This window comes from Pelophylax lessonae (genome assembly GCF_965119305.1).
Source record: "Pelophylax lessonae genome assembly, chromosome: 1".
Taxonomy (NCBI): domain Eukaryota; kingdom Metazoa; phylum Chordata; class Amphibia; order Anura; family Ranidae; genus Pelophylax; species Pelophylax lessonae.
In genome coordinates this window covers 317,321,160-317,346,553 of record NC_138768.1, presented here as the reverse complement: position 1 = coordinate 317,346,553, position 25,394 = coordinate 317,321,160, and the positions used below count along the sequence as shown (strand labels likewise).

General features: G+C 42.5%; 1 protein-coding gene across 1 annotated transcript in view; it reads right to left on the bottom strand.

Annotated features, from left to right (window-relative positions):
- METTL3 (methyltransferase 3, N6-adenosine-methyltransferase complex catalytic subunit) overlaps nt 1-25,394 on the bottom strand; it is a 37,463-nt gene that overhangs the window by 471 nt on the left and 11,598 nt on the right. The window contains exons 5-10 of the mRNA XM_082244202.1: nt 25,005-25,221; nt 23,665-23,852; nt 20,399-20,437; nt 20,209-20,317; nt 19,166-19,231; nt 16,740-16,852 (exon numbers count right to left, since the gene is read on the bottom strand). Of these exons, the coding sequence (XP_082100328.1) occupies nt 16,740-16,852; nt 19,166-19,231; nt 20,209-20,317; nt 20,399-20,437; nt 23,665-23,852; nt 25,005-25,221 (732 nt within the window). The remainder of the gene's footprint in view (nt 1-16,739; nt 16,853-19,165; nt 19,232-20,208; nt 20,318-20,398; nt 20,438-23,664; nt 23,853-25,004; nt 25,222-25,394) is intronic.

Genomic DNA, 25,394 nt, shown 5'->3' with positions numbered 1-25,394 from the left:
AATTTCTTAAAGCATTTTCCACTTATATGTTTGTTATGCATTTTCATTGACACAGCATGCCTAAAAATAAAAATTAAAAAAATATTTCTTGCCTTTTAACCACTTCAATACCGAGTCATTGTAAAATGACGTCGGCAACATGGCTTTAGCGATCCGGGCCGCCGTCATATGACGTCACCCGGATCTCCCCGCTACTGCGCGCCCCCGGGGGCGCGCAGCGCGGCGATCGGGGTTGAGGCTCGTCCCTCGGACTGAGCCCAACCCCGATCAAGGTAAACAGCCAATAAAATTAGCTGTTTACCACGTGATCGGCTGTGTCAATCACAGCCGATCACATGAGCGGCTCCAGCGCGAGCCGCTCGTTCCTTTCTTAATGCGCGCCCCCCGGGGGCGCGCAGCGCGGCGATCGGGGACGAGGCTTGTCCCTCGGACAGAGCCCATCCCCGATCTAGGTAAAGAGCCAATGAAATTGGCTCTTTACCACGTGACCGGCTGTGTCCAATCACAGCCGGTCACAAATGTCATCAGAGAACACGGTAACTAGCTGTCACCGTGTTCTCCTCCTCACACACTGATCCTGTGTGAGGAGGAGATTGTGGTAACAGCTAGTTACCAAGTACAGTGCACCCCAACCACACTGATTGCCCCCCCAATAAAAAGCACCTGTCACTAGCCCATCAAAGTACCCGAGTACCTGTCACCAGCCCATCAGGTACTCTGATGACAGGTACTCGGGTACTCTGATGGGCTGATGACAGGTACTCGGGTACTCTGATGGGCTGGTGACAGGTACTCGGGTACTGTGATGACGGGTACTCGGATACTCTGATGACAGGTACTCGGGTACTCTGATGACAGGTACTCGGGAACTCTGATGACAGGTACTCGGGCACTCTGATGACAGGTACTCGGGCACTCTGATGACAGGTACTCGGGTACTTTGAGTACCCGTCACCGGAGTACCCGAGTACCCGTCACCTACCCATCAGAGTACCCGATACCCGAGTACCCGTCACCTACCCATCAGAGTACCCGAGTACCTTCCACCTGCTCATCAGAGTAGCCGGCAGCGGGGAAAACGATCCGGTCCTAGATCCTCACAGACAGGATGTCGAGTGAGGGCAAGCTTGCCCTCACTCGACTCTATGGTCTTGGAGGACCGGAGCTACGGCAAACGTCGTTGCCTAGCAACCAGTTTAAAAGGTCCCTTTTTTTTTTTTTTCATTTTATTTAATTTTTTTTTTATTTTTTCTATCTTTTAGTGTACTTGTGAGATCTGAGGACTTTTTGACCCCAGATCTCACAAAAAAGAGGTCCTGTCGTGCCTTTTTCTATTACAAGTAATGTTTACATTTCTTGTAATAGAAATAAAAATGATCAGTTTTTTTTTTTTTTTAAAAAAACAGTGTAAAAATAAAAAATAAAATAAATAGTAAAAAAAAAAAAAATTAAAGCGCCCTGTCCCCGCGAGCTCGCGCACGGAAGCGAACGCATACGGAAACCCCGCCCACATATGTAAACAGTATTCAAACTACACATGTGAGGTATCGTCGCGATCGTTAGAGCAAGAGCAATAATTTGAGCCCTAGACCTCCTCTGTAACTCAAAGATAGCAACCTGTAAAAATTTTTAAAGTGTTGCCTATGGGGATTTTTAAGTACCAAAGTTTGTCACCATTCTGTGAGCGTGCGCAATTTTGAAGCATGACATGTTGGGTATCTATTTACTCGGCGTAACATTATCTTTCACATTTTGGAAAACAATTGGGCTAACTTTACTGGTTTCTTATTTTTCAATTCAAAAAAGTGAATTTTTTCCCAAAAAATTGCGTTTGGAAGACCGCTGCGCAAATACGGTGTGATAAAAAATATTGCAATAATCTCCATTTTATTCTCTAGGGTCTCTGCTAAAAAAAAAAAAAAATATATATATATATATATATATATATATATATATATATATATATATATATATATATATATATATATAATGTTTTGGGGTTCCAAGTAGTTTTCTAGCAAAAACAACTGATTTTAGCTTGTAAACACCAAATGTCAAAAATAGGCCTAGGCAAGTGGCTAGGATGCATGATGATGCTCCTTGGATGTTGGGCCCCTCTATATGGCTAGGCTGTGAAAAAGTCTCACACATGTGGTATTGCCATACTCAGGAGGAGTGGCAGAATGTATTTTGGGGTGTCATTTTTGCTATGTACATGCTATGTGTTAGGAATATCCTATAAATTGACAACTTTGTGTAAAAAAAAAAAGTTTTTATTTTTTTCCCACATTTTCCAAAAACTTGTGGAAAAAAATGACATGTTCAAAGGACCCACAATGCCTCATAGAATATACGTTGGAGTGTTTGCTTTCCAAAATGGGGTCATTTTGTGGACTTTTCCATTGTATTGGTGCTCTAGGGCCTTGAAAAGTGTGATAGGTAGTAAGAAAGTTTTATGTGTATTTATGCTCCTAAAACGCCTTATGATGCTACTAGGACGTGGAGTCTCTTTCTGTGGCCAGGCTGTGTATGAATGAATTTTGGGGTGTCATTTTTGCTGTGTACATGCTATGTGTTAGAAATAGCTTATAAATTGACAACGTTTTGGGGAAAAAAAGAAAAAAAATTTTTCTTCATTTTCCCAAGAATTGTGGGAAAAAATTATAACTTCAAAAAACTCACCATGCCTCTTACTAAATACCTTGGACTGTCTACTTTACAAAAAGGGGTCATTTGGGGGGTATTTGTACTGTCCTGACATTTCAGGGCCTCAAGAAAGGAGATAGGCCATCAGTACATCTGGTGTGATCAATTTTCAATAATTGGTACCATAGCTTCTAGACTCAATAACTTTCACACAGACTAAATAATATACACTAATTTGGGTTAATTTTACCAGAGATATGTAGCAGTATAAATTTTGGCCCAAATGTATGAAGAAAAATAAATTTTTTGCAAAATTTTATAATAGAAACTAAAAAAAAGTGTTTTTTTTTTTTTTGCAAAATTTTTGCTTATATCACGAAAAAAAAAAAAAACCCCAGTTGTGATCAAATACCACCAAAAGAAAGCTCTATTTGTGTGAAAAAAATGATAAAAATTTTGTTTGGTTACAGTGTAGCATGACTGAGCAATTGTCATTCAAAGTGTGAGAGTGCTGAAAGCTGAAAATTGGTCTGGGCAGGAAGGGGGTTTAACTGCTCTGTATGGAAGCGATTAAAGGCTTCTCAGGAGGCGTTATCATGGCTGACTGCAAGGTTTTTTGAACAATAACCTGATCTATGTCTGTCCACACTAACATACAATGCAAGAAGCTCAACCTCTGCACCTTTAATCCTTTGTTGGGACAAATTAGTGTTCAAATCTGATTACAATGGATAATGAATATCTAGCTGTGCAGTACAGACAGGGTTAATTATGGCAAACACAGCTGCTCAGCCCCTGCATAAACAAAGAAAAGTAGAATTGTTCCTTGCTGGAGGGCTCAGACGAAGATATATAATAAATATGACATTTTATAAGTTATGCTATGTGAATAGGGACATGTAACAAACCTAAAGTAGGTGTCTTTCAAATTTGGCTGCAAAAGTGGAAATACATTTTAGGCCCCATTCACACTAGTGCGACTTGTCCCGCGATTGTGGACCGCAAAATCGCATGACAAGTCGTTTTCCATTATTTTCAATGAGCCCCATTCATATCAGTGCGTTTTGAAGTCGCACCGACTTCAAAGTAGTTCCTGCACTACTTTGCCACGATTTTAATGCATTTTGAGGCATATAGCCTTGCCCATGCTTTCAAAATCGCGGCAAAAATCGCGCCGCGAAATCGCGGCAAAATTGCGTTGCAGTAGTGTGAAAGGGGCCTTAAAGGGATTTTAAATGTTCAATACATTTGGCCACTTCAGCATCATGCCATTATCACTACAAACCTTGAGATTTTACCACTTACGGTCTGTCCTATATCAGATTTCCTGCTACAGGGCAGCACCTCTGCGCCGGATCACGTGTTTATACGTGATCTGGTTTTTCCGGGTAGCGGGCACAAATGCGTGCTGCTGGCCGCTTGCTCCCACTGTGATTATACAAAGCGGGAGCTGAGTGTCAGGTACTGCGGACCCTATGTCAGCCGGCACCTGCTGATCCTTTGGTACACAAGCAGAACGGCAGTCTGCCTATATAGACAAAACAAAACAGAGCCTACTCCTGCGATGGATGGACTTTACTGGCAAAAGCATGAGACCAACTCAATTTTTTCAAATATTTAATTTATACATACATTTTTTTTTTAAAAAACAGGATGTTTGCAGGACATCCAAAAGTACAGAAGAGAAAACATTAAAATCATACAAATAACATGTGCATACAGACTTTGACCCTCATACAGCACCTCCCTTGCTTAGTAAATCCTGGGTTACAATACCCAAAGAGGGTGTCTGTACATTGGGTCGCCTTCCCTGGTCAACACGTTTCGCTTTAATGCGAAGCTTCCTCAGGACCAATGTTGGAGGAAATCATATTCTGCTAAACACAATAAACATAAAATTACATACATACATTATTGCAGTTCCATGGTTCGTTTGGATTCAAATACATGTTCAATATTAAATATTTCAATTGGGTGACATCCTCAAAAGAGAACTTACAGCAAGACCAGCTGGATCCTCTGCAGGTCAAAACATGCACGTCTTTTGGGTGGACATAGGGACAACAAATTATCTCACCTACAGAAGCGACATTGCCAAAAGGAAAATTAAAAATTTGACATCTACAAAGGCAAAGGCAATGTAAAGAAAGAGGAGAGAGAAAATTATATTTGTGAAATAGCGCTCCAAAAGAACGTAAAAGGTCTATACACCATTCTCCTCTCATGATATATTGTTATGATGTATATATACCTGCACATTAGATATGTCTCTCCCCTTGAGAAGTAGTCTAGATGTATAGCATTAAAAACAATTGTGTATAATAGCTCCAGAATGTGAGCTACAGGGCATGAGAGTATGAATCAATTGCTCTGCAACATAAAGAGATGATAAAGTAGTAGACAACACCTTGAGTATTTGTATACCTAGAGAGGTCCCTCCACCTCTTTCACATGTACCTGAAGGGCAATAAGGCAATGGATTCAAACAACAAAAGGAATGACCGCACTTCCGATAAGTTTCAAAAAAGGAGTGTCTTTATTCCACATCAATCGAATTGGCAAGTACAGATACACACTGTGAGTGCAGGACAATCGGTGGACGCGTTTCACGACTGGATGTGTCGCTTATTCATTGGTGATGAATAAGCGACACATCCAGTCGTGAAACGCGTCCACCGATTGTCCTGCACTCACAGTGTGTATCTGTACTTGCCAATTCGATTGATGTGGAATAAAGACACTCCTTTTTTGAAATTTATCGGAAGTGCGGTCATTCCTTTTGTTGTTTGAAGCTATCCTGGATTGCGGATCCGACCAGCACCTGATTCCAGTCTCACCTAGAGCGGTCTTCCCTGTTTGGATTCTGCCAATAAGGCAATGGAGACATGCATCTATCCCGGTGGAGCCCTATGGCCAATTCCTAGAGGGATCCCCTAACTGAAAAAAAACACACAATTCAAAAAGTGAGCTGTATACATATTACATGTATTACTACACAGAATATTTATACAGCTCACATTTCGAATTGTGTGATTTTTTTCAGTTGGGGGATCCCTCTAGGAATTGGCCATTGGGCTCCCCCGGGATAGGTATATCGATGTCTCCATTGCCTTAATGCCGTTCAGGTACATGTGAAAGAGGTGGAGGGACCTCTCTAAATATACAAATACTCAAGGGGTTGTCTCCTACTTTATCATCTCTTTATGTTGCAGAGCATTGGATTCATACTCTCATGCCCTGTAGCTCACAATCTAGAGCTATTGTACACAATTGTTTTTCATGCTATACATTGAGACTACTTCTCAAGGGGAGAGACAGATCTAATGTGCAGGTATATATACACATCATAACAATTATTATTATTATTATTATTATTATTATACAGGATTTATATAGCGCCAACAGTTTGCGCAGCGCTTACAATACATCATGAGAGGAGAATGGTGTATAGACCTTTTACGTTCTTTTGGAGCGCTATTTCACAAATATTATTTTCTCTCTCGTCTTTCTTTACATTGCCTTTTGTAGGCGTCATATTTTTAAGTTGCCTTTTGGCAATGTCCCTTCTGTAGGTGAGATAATTTTTTCGTCCCTATATCCGCCCATAAGGTGTGCGAGTTTTGACCTACAGTAGGTCCAGCTGATCTTGCTGTAAGTTCCCTTTTGGGGATGTCACCCAATTTAAATATTTCATGTTGAACATGTATTTGAATTCAAATGAACCATGGAACTGCAATAATGTATGTATGTATGTATGTATGTATGTATGTATGTAATTTATGTGTATTGTGTTTAGCAGAATTTGATTTCCTCCAACATTGGTCCTGAGGAAGCTACGCATTAAAGTGAAATGCGTTGACCAGGGGAGACGACCCAATGTACAGACACCCTCTTTGGGTATTGTAACCCAGGATGTACTAAGAAAGAGAGGTGCTGTATAAGGGTCAATGTCTGTATGCACATGCTATTTGTATGATTTTAATGTTTTCTCTTCTGTACTTTTGTATGTCCTGCAAACATCCTGTTTTTTTTTTTTTTTAAATATATGAATAAAATATTTGATACTTTTATAGAAAACATTGAGTTGGTCTCATGCTATTGCCAGTAAAGTCCATCCATTGCAGGACTAGATTCTGCATTGTTTTGTCTATATTGTATATTTCGGGATGTGACATAGGTAGAGATCACTCTTTCTGCTGGCAATCTGCCTATGTAGACAAGGAAGATTTCCGTTCTGTCAGTAGGGAAGACATGGATCCTGTGTTTCTGCAAAGCAGGGACATGGATCCATGCCTTCCACTTGTGAGAGCACCTCCAATAATAAACTGAAACACAGGCTAGGAACATAGTTAACGCTTTGATCGCCCCTGATGTTAATCCCTTCCCAGCCAGTGTAATTAGTACAGTGACAGTGCAATACTTTTTAGCACTGATCTGTATTGGTGTCACTGGTCCATAAAAAGTGTCAGAATGTCCACCGCAATATCGCAGTCTCACTATGAGTCGCTGCCATTACTAGTAATAAAATTGTTAAATAAAAATATCCCATAGTTTGTAGACGATATAACTTTTACGCAAACCAATCAATATATGCTTATTGGGATTTTTGTTTTTTTACCAAAAATATGTGGCAGAATACATATTGATCTAAATTAATGAAGAAATTAGATTTTTTTTTTTTTTTTAAGTTGCAAGTGTCAGTTAAAATAATGCAATGCCGCGTCACAAAAAAATGGTCTGGTCAGGAAGGCGAGTAAATCTTTGGGAGGTGAAGTGGGTAATAAAACCATACAGAGAGCAAAAAAAAAATTGGTATCTTTATTTATTCCCTCAAACCAAAAAAAGGAATCAATTCCTAAAAATTGATGTGTTTCAGCCTCCTAAATAGGCCTTAGTCATAATATATAAAAAAAAAAAAAAAAAAAAAAAAAAAAAAAAAAAAATTGTTGCTCTGAGTATTGTCCTGTTTATTCCTTATTTTGCTACTTTTAAATCGGCATTTAGCCCCCGTTCACACTAAGGCGAGGGAAGCTGCGGACCCGTTCTAATAGGAGCGACACAAGTTGCTCCGACTTAGAAAAAGGGTCCGGAGCTTCTTTGGGGCGACCAGGAGGCGACCGCCATAGACTTCAATGTTATGAAGTCCGTGGCGGCCGCTCGGAGGTCGCGGTGCGAAGTAGCGTCGCGGTAGTGTGAACGGGGGCTGACAGTTGCCATTGTTGCTTTTTCTGTAGCTCACGTCACATCACAGGGCTGACAACTCACTCACTACCTCCATGTGACAGCAATGGATGCCTGAGCAGCTAATCACCAAGCACCAGTGCTTTTGGGTAGTGGAAAGGAGAGTTAGATGCCACCCATACCAAAAGATTCTGGATATTATTCATTTCAATGGGCTGCCGTGTGTTTTTACAGAGCAGCACCTTTTCACTGTGGGTGGTTGCGGGCATTGCTGCGATTCCCGCACTCGCAGCCACACGCATAGGAGTGAACCAAGCCTTAAATGACAAAGATCTAAGGGGTCAATTTTCAAGCACCAGTGTGTCCATACCAATGCCTTAGGAAAAAAAAGCACATTGCTGTGCTTCACAAATGTGATGTGTCCTTTGCTCACTTTGGGACTCCCCAAACAGTGCCTGAGGTGTGGAAAAAAACAAATCAATGTTTAGCAGATAATGGTATCCACTCTTGGTTATAAATGCACCCCTTAGAGGCAAAATGTTTACTTTATTTTGGAGTGTCCAGTAAGAAATGTTATAAGTTATTTCTTGGAGATCATTCAAAGGACACAGGAATTCAGACAGAGCCATCTACAAGATGATTAGATACTGACAAACAAAAATATCATAAGCCTGCCCGAGTATAACCCTCCGCTAACCAACATGCCTTAGTTTTGTGGAAAAACAGTACTATGGGCATACAGAGGGGTGGGGACCTCTGTCTCTCTTTGGGAGTCCAAAAAACAGAATTTTTGTAAAATCTTACCTGTAAAATTCCTTTCTCTGAGTCCTCCGACAGTCGCCGCCATCTTCATATTCGTCACAATGGGTATTAGACTTTGCTCCGAAGGAGTAGCTAGGCAACAGAATATGTTAACATTAAAGCTTTTAACATATCCCACCCCCAGGGGGTGGTCCCCTCAGTCAATACCCTCCTACTTCCTGCATCCATATCTCAGTTTCAGTGGAATAGCAGTAGAGTATACAACCAAACCCCAAAAGAGGGGCGGGGGCGGCGACTGTCGGAGGACTCAGAGAAAGGAATTTTACAGGTAAGATTTTACAAAAATTCCGTTTTCTCTTACGTCCTCCGACAGTCGCCGCCATCTTCATATTCGTCACAATGGGGACGTCCCAAAGCAGTGCAAACATGAGGGGTGGGAAACGCAGCCGCGCCGTAAGGCAACGCAGTCTCCACATCAAAGAAAGGAACCTTACCAAAGGAAGGAAACCAGCTGGGCAACATGAAAAAAACTTGCTCAACAGGAGCAACAACCCAGAAAAAGCAAATAACCCAGGGATAAAAAACATATCCCAAAACGCCAGGGGTCCACAACAAGAGACCCTAAGGAACTGCCGCACTAAGAACCTTGCGGCCAAAGGAAGCATCTGCCGATGCCTGAACATCCTGACAAGCTAGACATTGAAACTGAGATATGGATGCAGGAAGTAGGAGGGTATTGACTGAGGGGACCACCCCCTGGGGGTGGGATATGTTAAAAGCTTTAATGTTAACATATTCTGTTGCCTAGCTACTCCTTCGGAGCAAAGTCTAATACCCATTGTGACGAATATGAAGATGGCGGCGACTGTCGGAGGACGTAAGAGAAATGAATTTTACGGTAAGGACAAAAATCCAATTTTCTTGTTTGGGACATCCAAAAAGAAGCCCAACTGATGAGTGAACAACACACCTACAGACCGCCTATAGCCCAAAGGCCACCTGATGGACCAATGCCCAAATCTTAATGGATGAGTTGGGGAGAGCACGGGATCAACCTAAAGGTTTAACCAGGATGGAGGTCAACCCCAGAGGGGAATAACCTCACACGTAATGGGGAACATTAACAAATTTCCAAACAGGAAAGAAAATGACTCACAACCTGACAGAACAAAACACTGGGGATAACCCCTAGGAGGAAGAGGTCCCCCAAAGAAAACCCTGCACAAAAACCAGGTCTAGTCAAAAAAAGACCAGCTAGTCTTTATAGGAAGGTTTGTGGCATAATATCCCTAAGCCTAAGGGACACACTAAGTAACATGGAGAATAAAAACTAAAACATCTTCCCTGACACTTCTAGGTGACATTAGGGCCTGTAGAAGAATGCTGTGGTGTCTAACACCGGCCACAGCCATGTTTCTAAGATGTTCCTGATCCCCACAGATCCAGTAAAGCATCAACAACTGTTGAGCGAGGGACAGGAATCTTAGCCAAAACACCAAGAGCCTTTAGCCGATGAAGAGAAGATATTTGGAGGACTTTATCCAAAGGATTGCTGATCAGCCAAAAAAGGAAGGACCAATCCCTTAGTGACGAGGTCCTACAGAGTCTTCTGTACATATTCAGCAGAGAAGGGTGTTCTGGCAGCTGACAATCCAGGAAGGTAGATTCAATGTAGACAGTACTGGTTGAGGGAGAACCAATTAACAAAACAATGTCCTTTGGAAGAACTGTTCAAGCAAGGCTAATACTCTCGGTATCATCCAGTGCAATGGCCTGGCAGCTATTCTTGTCACTGGGGGACTCTCACTTCTTCCCAGAGGCAAAGCACTGCGGGTAGGGATGGGAGGTCAAAACGGGGTCCCTTGACATAGAAAGAAATGTTTGTTCAGAGGCATCAGACAGTGGTCTCAGGGATGGAGGTACTTCAGCAAGTAGAATGTTCTAGAAATAGTAAGAAGCGGTAACCCCAGTTGCTGGAAGAGGCTAAAAGGATTGACAGGGACTACCTGAACTGCAGGCCTGCTCAAAACCCAAAACTAACGACTACTGGGAGGGGGGGCTAAAACAAGAAAAGAATGGGGGCTAAAACAAGAAAAGAATAGGAAAGCCATCCTGAAGGGGGGTCCTCCACTGACTATGAAGAAGGGATGAACTTCTTTCCTGATAACAAAGGAGCTAAAAGGTACACAAGGTGTGGCCCTTTTTTCAAGGAAGCTGGAGGCTGAAGCTGAGCTACTTCATCCAGTGGTAACAGGTGGCCACCAATGCTACAACCCAGAAAGGCTTGATCTGGTGGAATCTTACAGCAGTTAGGTCCTTTGGGTAGGTGCTGATTATAAGGATCTATAAAACTGATTTTTTTTTTTACAAGAGGTAATCTAAGCATCCTGGCGGAATGCCAGGAGACGACAATAAACTAAACACAAGAGCCAATTCTCAGGGAAGCAACAGATGTGACCAAGCAACACTGACGTTCCACGTCCTTATCCAGGTAGAAAAAGCTAGAACTGATTCTGGTTGATCATGTAGGCTCTCAGGAAGGGAGGGACCCTATAGAGTATCATGAACCACAACAGGCTGTTCATGTTCCAGGGACAGGAAGCCCTGCTGAAAAAGGTGTAGGCCCAGATGCAGCACATCTTCAGAACCCAAAGTAATATAAGGACTGGAGCAAGGTGTACTGGAGTGGTAAGAACCAAGACAAACTGAGCAAGGTACAAGGTTCTGTGCAGTAGCACAGGGGAGACAATAAGAAGTAACAAAAGGGGGGGCAGAGTGAAGGGATTAACCTGTGGGCTAAAAGAGGGGCTCTCTCCACCTCAATGCCAGAGAGGGAAACTACCCAAGGACCCACTGGAATGCACAATCAATTCCCCACTTGTAGAAGTGGGGATGCACCTTTATGCAGAAGAGGTTAGATGACCTATGGGCTGAGTGAGTTTGGGGATACCTACAGCAGAAGTAGATGAAGGAGAAGAGTGCAATTTTCAGCCAACCTCTGCCTATATCTCCTACCTTGGGACCAGGGTCAGAGCATGCTCTGGTCTCCTGTGGCAATACTGATCATGGGGTCCAGTGCAGCGTCATAAATAGAAACAGAACCACAACCATAGTGCCTTACACATCTGTATAGACACATGCTTGTAATAAGCATCACAGTTGAAGCATAAGATACCAGACATTTACTGCACCCACTCTTTTAGAGGAAAGGGACTTGGTATGACAGATGTGTGTGTAAGGAGATAGCCTTTGCATCTGTAGGAGCTCTTAAAGACAGCAGGGTGATCCTCTAAAGCAGGGGTGGGGAACCGCACGATCGTTCTGTCCGCCCCCCCCCCCCCCCGTGCCGCTGTGTCAGAAGGAGCCGATGGCTCCTTTCTGACACTGTGAATCTCCGAAAAGGCTGGACCCGAGGCAGAGAGCAGTGCGCCTCGAGCCCGCCCATTTGTGTGACAATAGCGAATGAAAATTCGCTACTGTCTCACGGATCCTCCTCCTCGGCCAATGCCATTAGCCGAGGAGGCGGCGGGCCATGGGAGGACAGGTAAGTGAAGTGCACTGGGGCTTGGCACGCTGTTCACTCTGCATTCTGGGCACTCCGCACTGAAAGGGGGCACGCTGTGGGCACTCCGCACTGAAAGGGGGCACGCTGTGGGCACTCCGCACTGAAAGGGGGCACGCTGTGGGCACTCCGCACTGAAAGGGGGCACGCTGTGGGCACTCCGCACTGAAAGGGGGCACGCTGTGGGCACTCCGCACTGAAAGGGGGCACGCTGTGGGCACGCTGTGGGCACTCCGCACTGAAAGGGGGCACGCTGTGGCACTCTGCACTGAAAGGGGGGCACGCTGTGGTCACTCTGCATTGAAAGGGGGGCACGCTGTGGTCACTCTGCATTGAAAGGGGGGCACGCTGTGGTCAGTCTGCATTGAAAGGGGGCACGCTGTGGTCAGTCTGCATTGAAAGGGGGCACACTATACCTTGATTACTGAAGGCCCCTTTCACACTTTTGTGACCTCAAAGTCACGCAATTTTTTACAGCGTTTTTTTGCCGCAAAACAATGCCTATTACATTTATGCATACATTTTGTACGGCCCCCGAATGATGTTACAAAAATCCAAATGGCCCTTGGTAGAAAAAAGGTTCCCCACCCCTGCTCTAAAGGCAGAGTAGAATGCATGGCATCAAAAAGGCCCGACTCCCTGTAATTTTGAGGTGATGGCAAGAGATTGTGGTGCCTCAAAAACAATCAGAAATAGACTGATAGGACTCTGAGTAGGAGATGTTCACAGGAACCAGTGGCCCAACCTGATCGAAGGCCTTTAGGAGTTCAGACATAGACTCTGCAGGGAATCACACAAAAAGTGTATTTAGAGCTTCTGTGGTCAATGTGTGCAAAGAATTGAGTGTATGTGGTCAAAAAGTCCTGAATGGATGTGGAAGTACCTACAACAGGGTAGGGGACTTGTTCCCCTGACTGACCGGAGGATAAACCAGATGAAGAAAATGCTTTAAATACAGGGGTAACCGGTTCCAGATTACAGGCACTGGTTGCCTCAGAGGATACAGAGTAGATGTCCTCAAAAACCACTATAGGGATATGGGCTGGGGTCAACTGTAGGCCTCAGTTACTCAAAAACTTAGGCAGTTGGCCCTGAAGGTTAGGTGGCTGGCGATAACCAGGTCATTGTAAGTGGGCAGTAGGGAAAAAAAAAAAAAAAAAAAAAAAAAAAAAAAAAAAAAAAACAGAATTCCACAAGGTGATTTCAAGTAGAAGCAGCACCAAGATAGTCCTCCTTGTATGCTCAATTACAGAAAAAAAGAAAGCAGAAAGGCACCCAGTAATACTAATAGTAATGTAGCTCCTGGTGCTTCAGCCCATAAAGCCTTACTCAACAGAGTGAGTAAAGAAAATAGAGACAGGACAAGCATAGAGGCAATGCCACGGCTCTGGACTTGGCAAGCTCTCCACAACTAACTTTTACCAGCATATGAAAGTCTAGAAAGCACAAATGGAACCCAGTGTTCAAAGGTCACATTCTAGGCTAGCACCACATTGTCCAGCCCAGCAGGTTTTGGGTACTTCGCTCCAAAATCATGCTGCGGAAAAGCTGATGCGGATAGTTATGTAGAGACCAGCTCAAACTGCTATGAAGTGAAGAAGCTTGATTGAAGTCTATTGACAAAGAATTTAAGTATAAAAGAAAAAAAAAAAAAAAAAAAAAAAAGGTTAGCCAAGATTGGCGGATGACACTTCATCCAGCCAATGATGTTAGTGCTTAGTCCTCAGCATTAACCCCTTACTTTGGTGAAAACAGCAGAGGAAAAAAAAATTTGAAAGGTGTCGAGCAGTGCAGATAGCCATGTGGCTCCCAATGCTGTATCAAGACAGGCCTTACTCGCAAAGTGGGTCTTTAGAAACAGGGTCTTGCTCTGGGGCTGTGCCATGGCTTAGGACCTGGAGAGCACTCCATTGTCTTGAAAGCACCACCATGCAGAGCCCAGTGCCCAAAGGCCACACCCCAAGATAGCCCTGTAATTCAGTTCAACGGGGTCTGGGTACCGCCTTCAAAGCCAGGACAGGTACAGACCAGCTCATACATTCACTTCACTGGAGTCAATGACAGGGAGATGGAGCTAGAGCTAGAGAAAAGATGCCCATCTTCTTAACCTCCTTGGCGGTCTGATTATGTCAGGATTTCTGTGCCAAAAGCGGTACATTGTTTTGCATGGAAATCTGTTGTTTTACATTTTAAAACTTACCTTCTCCTGCGATCCCCTGCCATCCTCCCCCGCCGTCCTCCCGCTGTGTGCTCGGCTGATGCCGGCACCTGTCTTCCGGTTCCCTTCACCGAGAACGTTTCAACGCAGGGGGGTGGAACCGGCGGCAATTTAAAAATTGTAAATACACTAAATGACATGATACAAAGCTGTGATCCTAACAGATTACACTGTATCATTACATTTCCCCACAGGATTTCATCTGGTGACTTTTCCAGTGCTTTTCCAGTTCTTTGTGCCTGGAAAATTGAGACCGATCATGGCGTTCAAAAAGCGTTTTTTGCGCAAAAAGCGCTTTTAGACGAACTGAAAAACAGCGACAGCGAAACTGAGTTACTTGAAGAACTGAGCGATAGCGATTCGTGGGAAAATTCGTCATCAGGTACGGAATGTGACGACAGCGACGATTCTGATGTCTCTTTCTGGCACATAGCTCCATTGGAAATTTTGAAGAATCATTTAATATACTGTACTTCCCAAATTCCACAAGCTATGTGCCAGAAAGAGACATCAGAATCATCGCTATAGTCACTTTCCGTAACTGATGACGAATTTTCCCACGAAACGCTATCGCTCAGTTCTTCAAGTAACTCAGTTTTGCTGTCGCCGTTTTCCAGTTCATCTAAAAGTGCTTTTGCGCAAAAAGAACGCTTTTTGGACGCTGCGGTCGTTTAAAATTTTTCAGGCACAAAGCACTGGAAAAGCACAGGCAGGGCACTGGAAAAGTCACCAGGTGCAATACTGTGCTGAAATGGCATGATACAGTGTTATCTGTATCAGCTTTGTATCATGTCATTTAGTGTATTTACACTTTTGAATTTGCCACCAGTTCCACCCCCCTGCGTTCATGGGCGTCCGCAGAACTTTTTTCAGGGGGGGGCATAATTTTAAGGTCACCCATGCTCTGCCCCTTTTCAAAAGATGTCATGAAGGGGAGGTGCTTAGTCATTATACTTATTTTGAGTATATTTCCTTAAAGCATGTTATACAGCACAGTGCTTTGCTGTGTAATTTGGCCCCTTCTATCACCCAAAATACCTGGCTGATCCTGCCTGGCTATGTCCTCCCCTCTGTAAACTGACCACGGTATACCATGGCTGCTGAGCCCTGACACCGTGGTCAGTTTACGTGCCTCCGTCATCTGCAGCCCTCCTGTCCTCCTCTGACCTCTCTCCCCCCCTCATTCCCTGCCTGTCTGCTCCTGTGTCAGTGCCCACCCCCCTCCTCTCCTGCTGCTGTAGTTTAATTTAAAGTTTCATATCCTGTCTACAGTCTGTTTAATAATCCTGTGTGCCCCTGTGTCTGTTTTTTATAAAAATAAGCCATTCTTTACAAGTATAGAGTGCCACTCGCCGCTCACGTGACCCGCCACCTCTCACCTCTTCTCCTCTTCCCCTCCTCCTCCCCTCCCAACTGACATCAGTGAGTAATCCTTGGCCCCGCCCACTGCAGGCAGCTGTCAGCCGGAGAGAGGAGAGAGCCGACGGGTCACATGTGCGGCGCTCGGCCCTCTGAAAACTGGTAAAGAACAGCTTATTTTTTTAAAACACAGACACACAGGCACACATGATTATTAAACAGAACAGACAGGATGGTATAAAGTGGCTTAACAACCACTTAAAAGGGGAAGTTGAGATTCCAGGGGGGGCATTTGCCCCCCCTTGCCCCTACCTGCGGATGCAGTGCCGGCAATCAGCCGTGCACAGAGGGGGGAGAGACTGTGATGACACCAGGGAGGACGGGGGGGGGGGGGGGAAATAGCAGGGAAGGTGAGTAACATTCTGGGGTAATCCTGAGTGTGTCTCGGGGTTACCGATATTGGTACTGAAAGTTAACCCCGAGCCACACTCGGGAATACCACTGAGGAGGTTAAGAAGACACCTCTTCTTAAGAAGGCAAAAAACCTGAGGCATGCTGGGTAGAGGTGGGGTTTAACTGGGGGCTGGCTTACATTTTTTTCTGTTTGCTAGTATCCAGTCCTCCGGAAGTATAACCTGACAGTATATACAAAGAAATGGACATTTATGAAAATCTTCTGAATGATTTGGGATTATTTTTTCTGCTAATGCAAAAGTAGGAACTGTGTTACACTAAAGTAATGATTAAGTAGCCTTGGAGATAGTAACTCACAGAAAACAAGAGATAATTGGAGATATGAACAGCATGCCAGTCATTACAGTGTGCTTGCAGGAGATCAAAAAAACACTTCAAATACTAAAGGTAATATCAGTGTTTAGGTTACAAGATATGCAGATTACTGGCTTAGAAAAACATGACCTACGTATTGTAAAGTTTACAATGTAGAATAGGTAAATAAGGTCTTTAAAATGCTCTGGAGCACTATTCAGATCTGTAAAAGTTTGTACCAACCAATTTGGCTGCACATTATGGGGTCGTCCAAAGAGTTCAATCTTGCGAGTTCCAGGTGAGAGACGCTCAATCATACCATAAATCTCATCAGGTTTGTGGCTTGTAGAACGAACCTATAAGATTTCAAATAAAGTTCTCATTTAATCAAATGTGCCAAGATTTATTTGTATAAATTAAAGCAAATTTGTACTTAAGAGGCATGAGGGATTGATATTGTTCAACATTCCTCCAAATGCTACGTCCCTGGATGTCTGTGGCTTCAGTACTTACTAAATTACTGAACTCTAGTAAATATGCAGATTAGGACTTCTGACTTCACTCTGACTTTTCTAATCTACATGGTCAATGTTTTAAACCACATCCCACCCAGCCTATAGCAAATGATGGCGGGGTGGTGGCTTTCCTATTCTGACTGGACATCATAGGACGTCCTTCTGAACATACCGCTCGCTTGCGCCGACCGGTGGTAAAGAGCCTTTGACATAGGCTCTTTACCATGTGATCAGCTGCGTCCAATCACAGTGCTAGTTATTGCCATTCTTCTACTTATGCACGTTCAACGTGAGAGCCAATAAGCGGCTTTCCTGACAGGGGATCTGCACTAATAATCAGTGAAGGTAATATCAGTGCAGCCCCCATCAGCGATGCCCACCAGTGCTGTCTGACAGTGCCTCCTCATCAATGCTGCATATCAGTGCTTTCTCATCAGCGCACATCAGTGAAGGAGAAAAATTACTTATTTACTAAATTGTTTAACAGAATTAAAGAAAATTTTTTTTTTTTTTTTTTTTTAATTTTAGGCCTTTATTTTTTTAGAAAAAAAATAAACTCAGTGGTGACTAAATACCACCAAAAGAAAGCGCTGTCTCAAAAAAATGTTACAAATGTTGTTTGGGTACAGCATTGCATGACCATGCAATTGTCATTCAAAGTGTGACAGCGCTGATGCCGAAAATTGGCCTGGGGTAAAAGTGCCCTGTATTGAAGTGTTTAAAGGAGAAGTGTGGGAAACAAAAGAAAAAAAAAAAAAACAAGCACACATACTCACCTATATGGCTGCAGCATCAGTGTGATGCTACAGCTGTTCCTCTCCGGCTCTAAACCCAATAACTGAGCTATCACATGACCACTGATTGTTTAGTTCTCGGGTCCACTCTAAGCACAGAGCAGGGACTGTCAGTCACCGGTTTCTGCTCTGACTCTTCAGTGCACACTGGACCATTGGGAAGGAGCGGCTGGCTCAAGCGCATCTGGGCAGATCCTGACATTATTGTCGAGAGATATCCAGAAACTGGAGCGGCTAGGTGATGTCAGCCGACAGGGCGCTTTAGCCTGCTGTCAGCTGATTTTGGGTCACAGGAGTGCACAAATAGACGCACTCCTGTGACCCACAAGAGACATATAACCAAAAGAGATACTAAAGCCAGGGACAATCAACTAGAACAACTAGAATTTTCAGGAGAAAAGCAATGGCCAACTCTTTATTTTTCTCAAAACATTTTTTTTTTATTCAAACATTTAGGCCCCTTTCACACTAGTGCGACTTGTCCCGCGATTTTGGACCGCAAAATCGCATGACAAGTCGTTTTCCATTATTTTCAATGAGCCCCATTCATATCAGTGCGTTTTGAAGTCGCACCGACTTCAAAGTAGTTCCTGCACTACTTTGCCACGATTTGATTGCGTTTTGAGCCATAGCCATAGCTTGCAAACTCGCGGTAAAATAGCGTTGCATAAGTGTGAAAGGAGTCTTAAAGCGATTGTAAAGTCTTGTTTTTTTCTCCTATAAAAATAACAAACATTTTATACTTACCTGCTCTGTGCAGTTGGTTTTGCACAGAGCAGCCTGGATCCTCCTCTTCTTGGGTCCCTCTTCTGCTCTCCTGGCCCTCCCTCCTGTTCAGTGCCCCCACAGCAAGGGGGCATCCGAGTCGAGTCACAGCTCCCTATGTGCACTCAGACATGGAGCCCCAACCCACCCCTGCCCCCTCTCTTTCCCGATTGGCTAGCTGACATTGATTGACAGCAGCGGCAGCCAATGGCACCGCTGCTGTGTCTCAACCAATCAGTTGGGAGAATCTCAGACGGCTGAGAAACTTGTGGACATCGCTGGACAGAGAGGGACCTCAGGTAAGTGTTGGGGGGGCTGCTGCACACAGATGGTTTATTATCTTAATGTATAGAATTAATTAAGATAAAAAAACGTCTGACTTTACAACTCCTTTAATCACTTAACCTTGCATGAGAGTGGCAATCCATGGGTTATGGGAAAGGAGCAGAAACCTTTGCCAGAAAGTAGTCAGAAAATGGTGATTGATGTCGGTTCAAGTCCCTGCCCCTGCCTTCATGTTTATTAGGTTTACTATGGAGTCTGATGACCATAGGCATCTTGATATGTCTCTACAATAGAAGAAAACTCTGTGTACCTCAGCCACAATTACATCGCAGTCAAGACCCCGGTTAAACCCTTGTGGACTTCCTTTCACACCAACCTGAAATGGAAACAGAAGAAACATCAGAAGTGTACCTCCCTAAAGCCCCCAAAATAATGTCTTAAAGAGTTAAGATTTTAATAAGAAAAGAAAAGTTGAACTGGAAACCTCCTCCCCACCCCCTGGTCTGCATGTACCTTATATGCTCCCCATCTTTCACAACCCTCTCCAGCCAGTACAACAGTGTGGCAATGGACAGCCTATGCATTTACATTATCCTGCATGTATTGTACAGCAAAATTTCCTAGCTGGGAGATCAGATTTCCTGGGTGAAAAAAAGATCATTCTTGCATTTTTTATTGTCAAAAGCAGGGCTGCACTATAAAGTACAAGGCTGAATAATTTTTGGTCTGAAAGATAATGTAGTCCTGATCTTCAGTCTCTGTGGCTGGAATAGACAGAAGAGGGATAGTGTTGCAGCTGGGGAAGATTTAGGAGTGTGGATTTAGTGAGGAAAGCCAAAGAGAAGGGCCTGTGTGTAAGAGAACAGATACAAAATAGAGAGCTAAAATGTTCCAAAATGAAGGAGCAATGGACCCTACAATTTCTCGTAAATAGGTTTAACTAATATACAGTATTATTAGTAGAAAATGCCCAAAAGAGCCAGACACCATCTGTAACTTTAGACTGGCAAAAGGGTTCTTGAGATTCCCACAGCCTAGGAAATATATTTGAAAAATAATTAAATCTGTGCAAACTGATAACCATAGATTGATTTCCAATGGACATGTCATCTCAGTGAATATTGGTGCATATTCTTCTTTTTAAGAAAAAAAAAAATGCCTTTTTCAGGAGATACATGAAACTGCACATGGTAAAATGAAGAAAGTGTTTCCCATAGTTTACTTTTTATTCTAGTTTAATAAATGCAGATGATGATACTTATATAGGTGTATCTGAATGTAATAAACAGATTAAAAAAATAAGTTCAAGCCACTATGAAAGGAATACATAGATGAATCAGTTAAAGCAATTACCAAGCAGTGCTCTTTGCCATGATTAAGCCAATGTCCAGTGCGTCCAGTTCGAATAATTCTTTGTAACTGGTTTGTTTTCACCCAGATTATCTCATCCACTCTCTCGTATCTGTAGATATGTCATCCAATGATAACGGTTAGAAAAGAGCATCAGTCACCAGTGGAAAAACTGACGGTGTCATACACTCACCCCCACAGCTTCAAGCATTCGCGGCCCAGTTCCATAGCTCTATAAAAAGAAAAAAAGAAATGTATTCATACAAAATGCATATAGGTAGCTTGCCAGGATAATTTTTTACAGCTTGTATCAAAACAATATAACAGTGTTTTGCTAAAGATGCTTACATTAAAGGAACATTTATGATGAAAAATCCTGAGCTAACCTAATCTAGTAGCATGTGCCTTGACAGGAAAGGGTAGAACCTTATTCGTAATACCATAAAGCTTGGATAATGGTCTGTGTGAGTCACTGAGAAATGGTGGAATAAGAATCTGGTTTACCATTATTGAGACCATCAAAAATAACAAAAAGTGTCAGTGTTTCTGAAAAAAAAACAATGGCTGTCCAAACCACATCCAGATAATGAGGGGAAATCGCTTTCTGAATAAACTGGAGCCAAGCGCAGAAGAATAACATCCTGGTCAAGGTGAAAGGCCAAAACTACCTTTGGTAGGTAGGAAGGAATTTCTGAGCCTCAAAACCACCTTGTGTGAAACCAGAAAGGGGTCTTTACAGGATCAGGCTGTTTGCTCATAGTCTCAGACACTCGCCTCACAGTGAGGTCATTGTTTCTACCACCGTTATTCAATTTTTTACCCTCCTAAACTCCTGGGGGTACGCATACCCCAGGTTGGGAACCACTGGCATGGAAGAGAAGAATACACCTATCCTATCACCAATCCATGCTAAAGGAAATATTTACAGAGCACCAGGGAAATCACCATCTCATTATGATGGTGTTTATTTTTTTTCGGCACTGTTTTTTTTTTTCTACCAATTTCTAAACGAATACTTGTAAGGGGGGAAATTAAAGTGGAACTTTAGGACAAAATTAAAAAAAGGGTGAACAGGCAAGAATTTTAAAGCAGAAGAGAAATGCTTTGTCTCTTCTGCATTAAAATGACTTACCTGCCTGTCCGCTCCCGCCCTTGTACAGTGAGCTGGGCGTGCGATGCCGAATCTGACCGAACCCCCGTGCATGTGCAGGAGTGACGTCATCGGCCACCCGGCCAATTAAAGTGACTGACAATTGAAACCCAGAAGCTGGCTGCCCGCAGATGTCTGCGGCTAGGCAGTGAGTTCGGGGACGCTGCATCCCTGGAGCGCAGGTCATTATAGTTCCGCTTTAATCTTTAAAAAAAGGCAAAAGAACACCAGTACAGAGCAAATGCTACATGCCTGTCTGCAATATCTAAATTCATGACCTAAAACAAGCATACTGAATAGGCAAGTTTCTGCTCCTGATCTGCATATTTGTTCTGGTTAGCAAATGAAGCAACTGACAGCCGAGGTAATTGGAATTTTCAGGACTTGTCATCAGTAGCAGCCTACATACATTCTCAGTACAGGTACTCTTTCATTTAAAGTATTCGGATAGGCATTATGTATTGAACTGACCAAATGTCAGTTCTTAAATAAATATGACTCTCTCATATGTCAAAATCAGGTAAACCAATGTTAAAATCTTTTGTTTTTTGCTGTTATCCAGGATCATGCGATGGTTAACTTATCTTTAATCGTTAATTTATCTTTGATAAATCCCAAACCACAGCGCAAAACAGTGCCAATAAAATCAATTACATATAAATGAAAAAAAACAAGCAAGTGACAAATGAAACTTCATACAAATTTCTAATACAAGCAAGTGACAAGTGAAATTTGTATGAGGTTTCACTTGTCACTTGCTTGTTTTTTTCATTTATATGTAATTGATTTTACTGGCACTGTTTGGTGCTGTGGTTTGTGATTTATCAGTTATTTTTTATGAACAGCAGCAATGGTAATATTGTTTTAGGTTTAGTTCTATTTGGCATGGATTTTTTGGTATGGTATTTTTTGGTATGGTTATGACTTCAGTTAAGGGCAGTCAAAACTTTCCCTGAAGCTGAACGTCAATGCAGGACTGAGCATTGTTGCAGCTCAGACGTGCAATAGGGAAAGAGTTGCAGATATGTTAATAAAGAAGTTGCACAATCTAGCTCTAGTGTATAGTCCTTAATGGTCCCCTCTATGCTTAATCAACTATCTCAGAAAGCGAAAAGATCTTGTCAATGTACAACACATTGCTACAGCATTCCTTGAACAGTATGGCTCTTTAATTGCTAGGAACACAGGTAAACGGATGCAGGACCTATATATGATGAATAGATGGATATTCTTAAAAATACACTACAAGTTTAATTCTCTACCACACAGAAATTAACACAAATATTTATTGTACACAGAACCTATCATACCCCCCAAAAACTTTTCAGATGACATAGGAGGGACTCCCTTTTTATGCGAGTTGCGAAATAGACACGAGTACAATAATCCACACGTTTTGGAAGTGGCCCCAGCTTGTTTGCCACCGCACGCTTATTCTGGACACTATCAATACTATCTTTTCTGCTAATTTGCAATTTTACTGTGTATTGAGCTGGCTGGATAAGGAAGAGTCTACTCCCTATGTGTATATTGCCATCACTTGATTTTTGTTGACAGCACGTAAACCTATGGTACAAAAAAAAAAAAAAAAAAGAAAATTGCACCTGCCCGCCCCCCCCCCTCCTTTGATATGTGGAAGCAACAGAGGAACACTTCTCTCTTAAAATTAATTTTTTAAAAATGTGTGATGCCTGGTTGGAAATTCCTTGGTTAGCCCCAACACAATTGATTCTCAACAGATTACTTCGCTAGACTCATTGTTTCCTACCTTGGCAACTAAAGATTTTAACCACCTATTGTTTGGGCAAGGGTCATATGATAGGTAAATAAATGCATGTTCTTTTATCCGTGTTTAATAATCTTGGAAATTGTATGGTATAAGTAAGGAAGGCCATTCCCAATATTGCTGTATCCTTTTTATTAAAATACATTATATACAATTTCAACAACAATAACTTGGAAGATGGTCAATGCTTTTGATGACCTTATATACTATTAATCTGTTTAATCTTATATATGCAATTATTACAGTGCACTGAGAGTTTAGAGCACACTGGTTGAGTGTTCCTCTTTGACTGTAATGAACTCCTGCTTTTTATTGTTTTGCATGTTTTTTTTGTATGAGCTTGCTTTGGGTTTGTTTTCTTTATTTTATAAATGTTGCTCAATATCAATTATCAGCATTAAAAAAAAAAAAAAAACACAAGAAGTCCCTGCTGTGGAAATCAAATAACCTAAAAGGGGCAAACATCAGGAAAAAACATGCAATTCACATCATAGTCCTTTATAAAGAGGCCACTTGTTTTTACCTTCCAGTTACCCAAAGGAACAGGAATCCATCGTCCTGCAGCACTGGAATCTGCAATTTTCTCATCTCATCATCTGTCAAGGTCCCATATGGCAGTTCCATATGAATATCCCATGGTGGGTCAGCCATTACCACAGAGAACTTGCCCAAAATGCTCACGTCCAGGTATCGGATGTCACAGCGGATCCACTGATTAACAAAGGACCCAAAAGTTACACTTGGTAAAGTCAAACTAATACAGCTAGTACAGCTATTACAGGCTAACTGCAACATTAGTAACATGTTACACCCATATTAAGAGGATAACGTAATATGTTGCTAAGCAACAGCACCATGCCCCTCAGATTTGTAAATTAATAAACTACAAGTACTGAATTCCACTAGAAAAAAATATGGGCGTTCCAATAGAGACAAAGAAGTTACAGCCAGTTTAGGAGGCAGTCCCCCTTTTCCAAGCCTAAGGGGTAACTGCCATGCAGGGCATATACTGCATTTCATAGATCATTAAAAAGAATGGTCATGAAAACACTTGGGGGTCTATTTACAAAACTATGTTTTGACCAGCATTTGACCGGCAGGGGAATTAAAACAGAAAGACGGCTGCACTGCATGCTGTCAAAGGAGAATCCGGTGCGAACGGTCAAACAAACCTCTAGCTACAATGAGTAGCAAAACATTTAACATTGGGGTTACCACTGCTAAATCCAACAGCTTCCTCCTGGTTGTTAGGGAGCTGGCACCAGCCCGTACCTTCAGCTGTCAGCTGGGGATTCCCCATCTAAGGAATAAAGAATTTGGTTGTTCATCCCCAGGATCACTGGCCTCAGTCAGTTCCTTCTCTCATAGAGACCCATGCTGTGTTTCAATGCAGCCTATTACCTTCTGAAATTTAGCATTCTACTATATTTATACTAATAAAGATTTTGATGTTGCGCCAGATCCATGCGCTCTTTTTTTTTTTTCTCTTGAATATTTTGCCAGTATTAGAAATTAACTACCGTATTTTCCGGCGTATAAGACGACTGGGCGTATAAGACGACCCCCCTAATTTTCATCTACCGATAATACTTATACTTAGTTTACCTTGGAGATATTATACTCGGCGTATAAGACGACCCCCCATTTTTGGGTGATTTTTTTGAGGTTCAAAAGTAGTCTTATACGCCAGAAAATACAGTACATGCTGTTTTTAAACCCATTGAAATCACAAAACGAACTCAATAATACATTTTCTGTGTGAAAGCCATACAATATATAAAACATCAGGAAAATAGGTACCGTACATGTCCAACAATTGAATATTCTTACAACAGTACAAAAAAAAAAAAAAAATAGGGTTACCTGTGCGGGAAAGAGACGACCTACACTTGGGTCTCCTACACTCTTGGCTAGAGGCATATCTTGACATGGAGCAGATTCGGTCCCGACTGCAGTTCCTCCAGGCTCCACCCATGCATCAATCTCATAATGAACATATTTACAAGTGTCCATATGGAAACAGGTGTTCAGGAAAGAGCAGTCACCAAGAGATTCATCAGTATGTGGGTTAATGATGCGTCTGTAAAACCAAGTCTACACTTAACATAGTGTTTGCAGAATAAAATAGAGAGCAAGGAACCACGAGCATCCTTAAAGTCCAAGTGCCTCTACTTCTCTTTACAAAATGGAAAAATAAATAATTTTGATGTTCTCTTCTGGGACATTTTGAAACTGTACATACAGTATGATAAA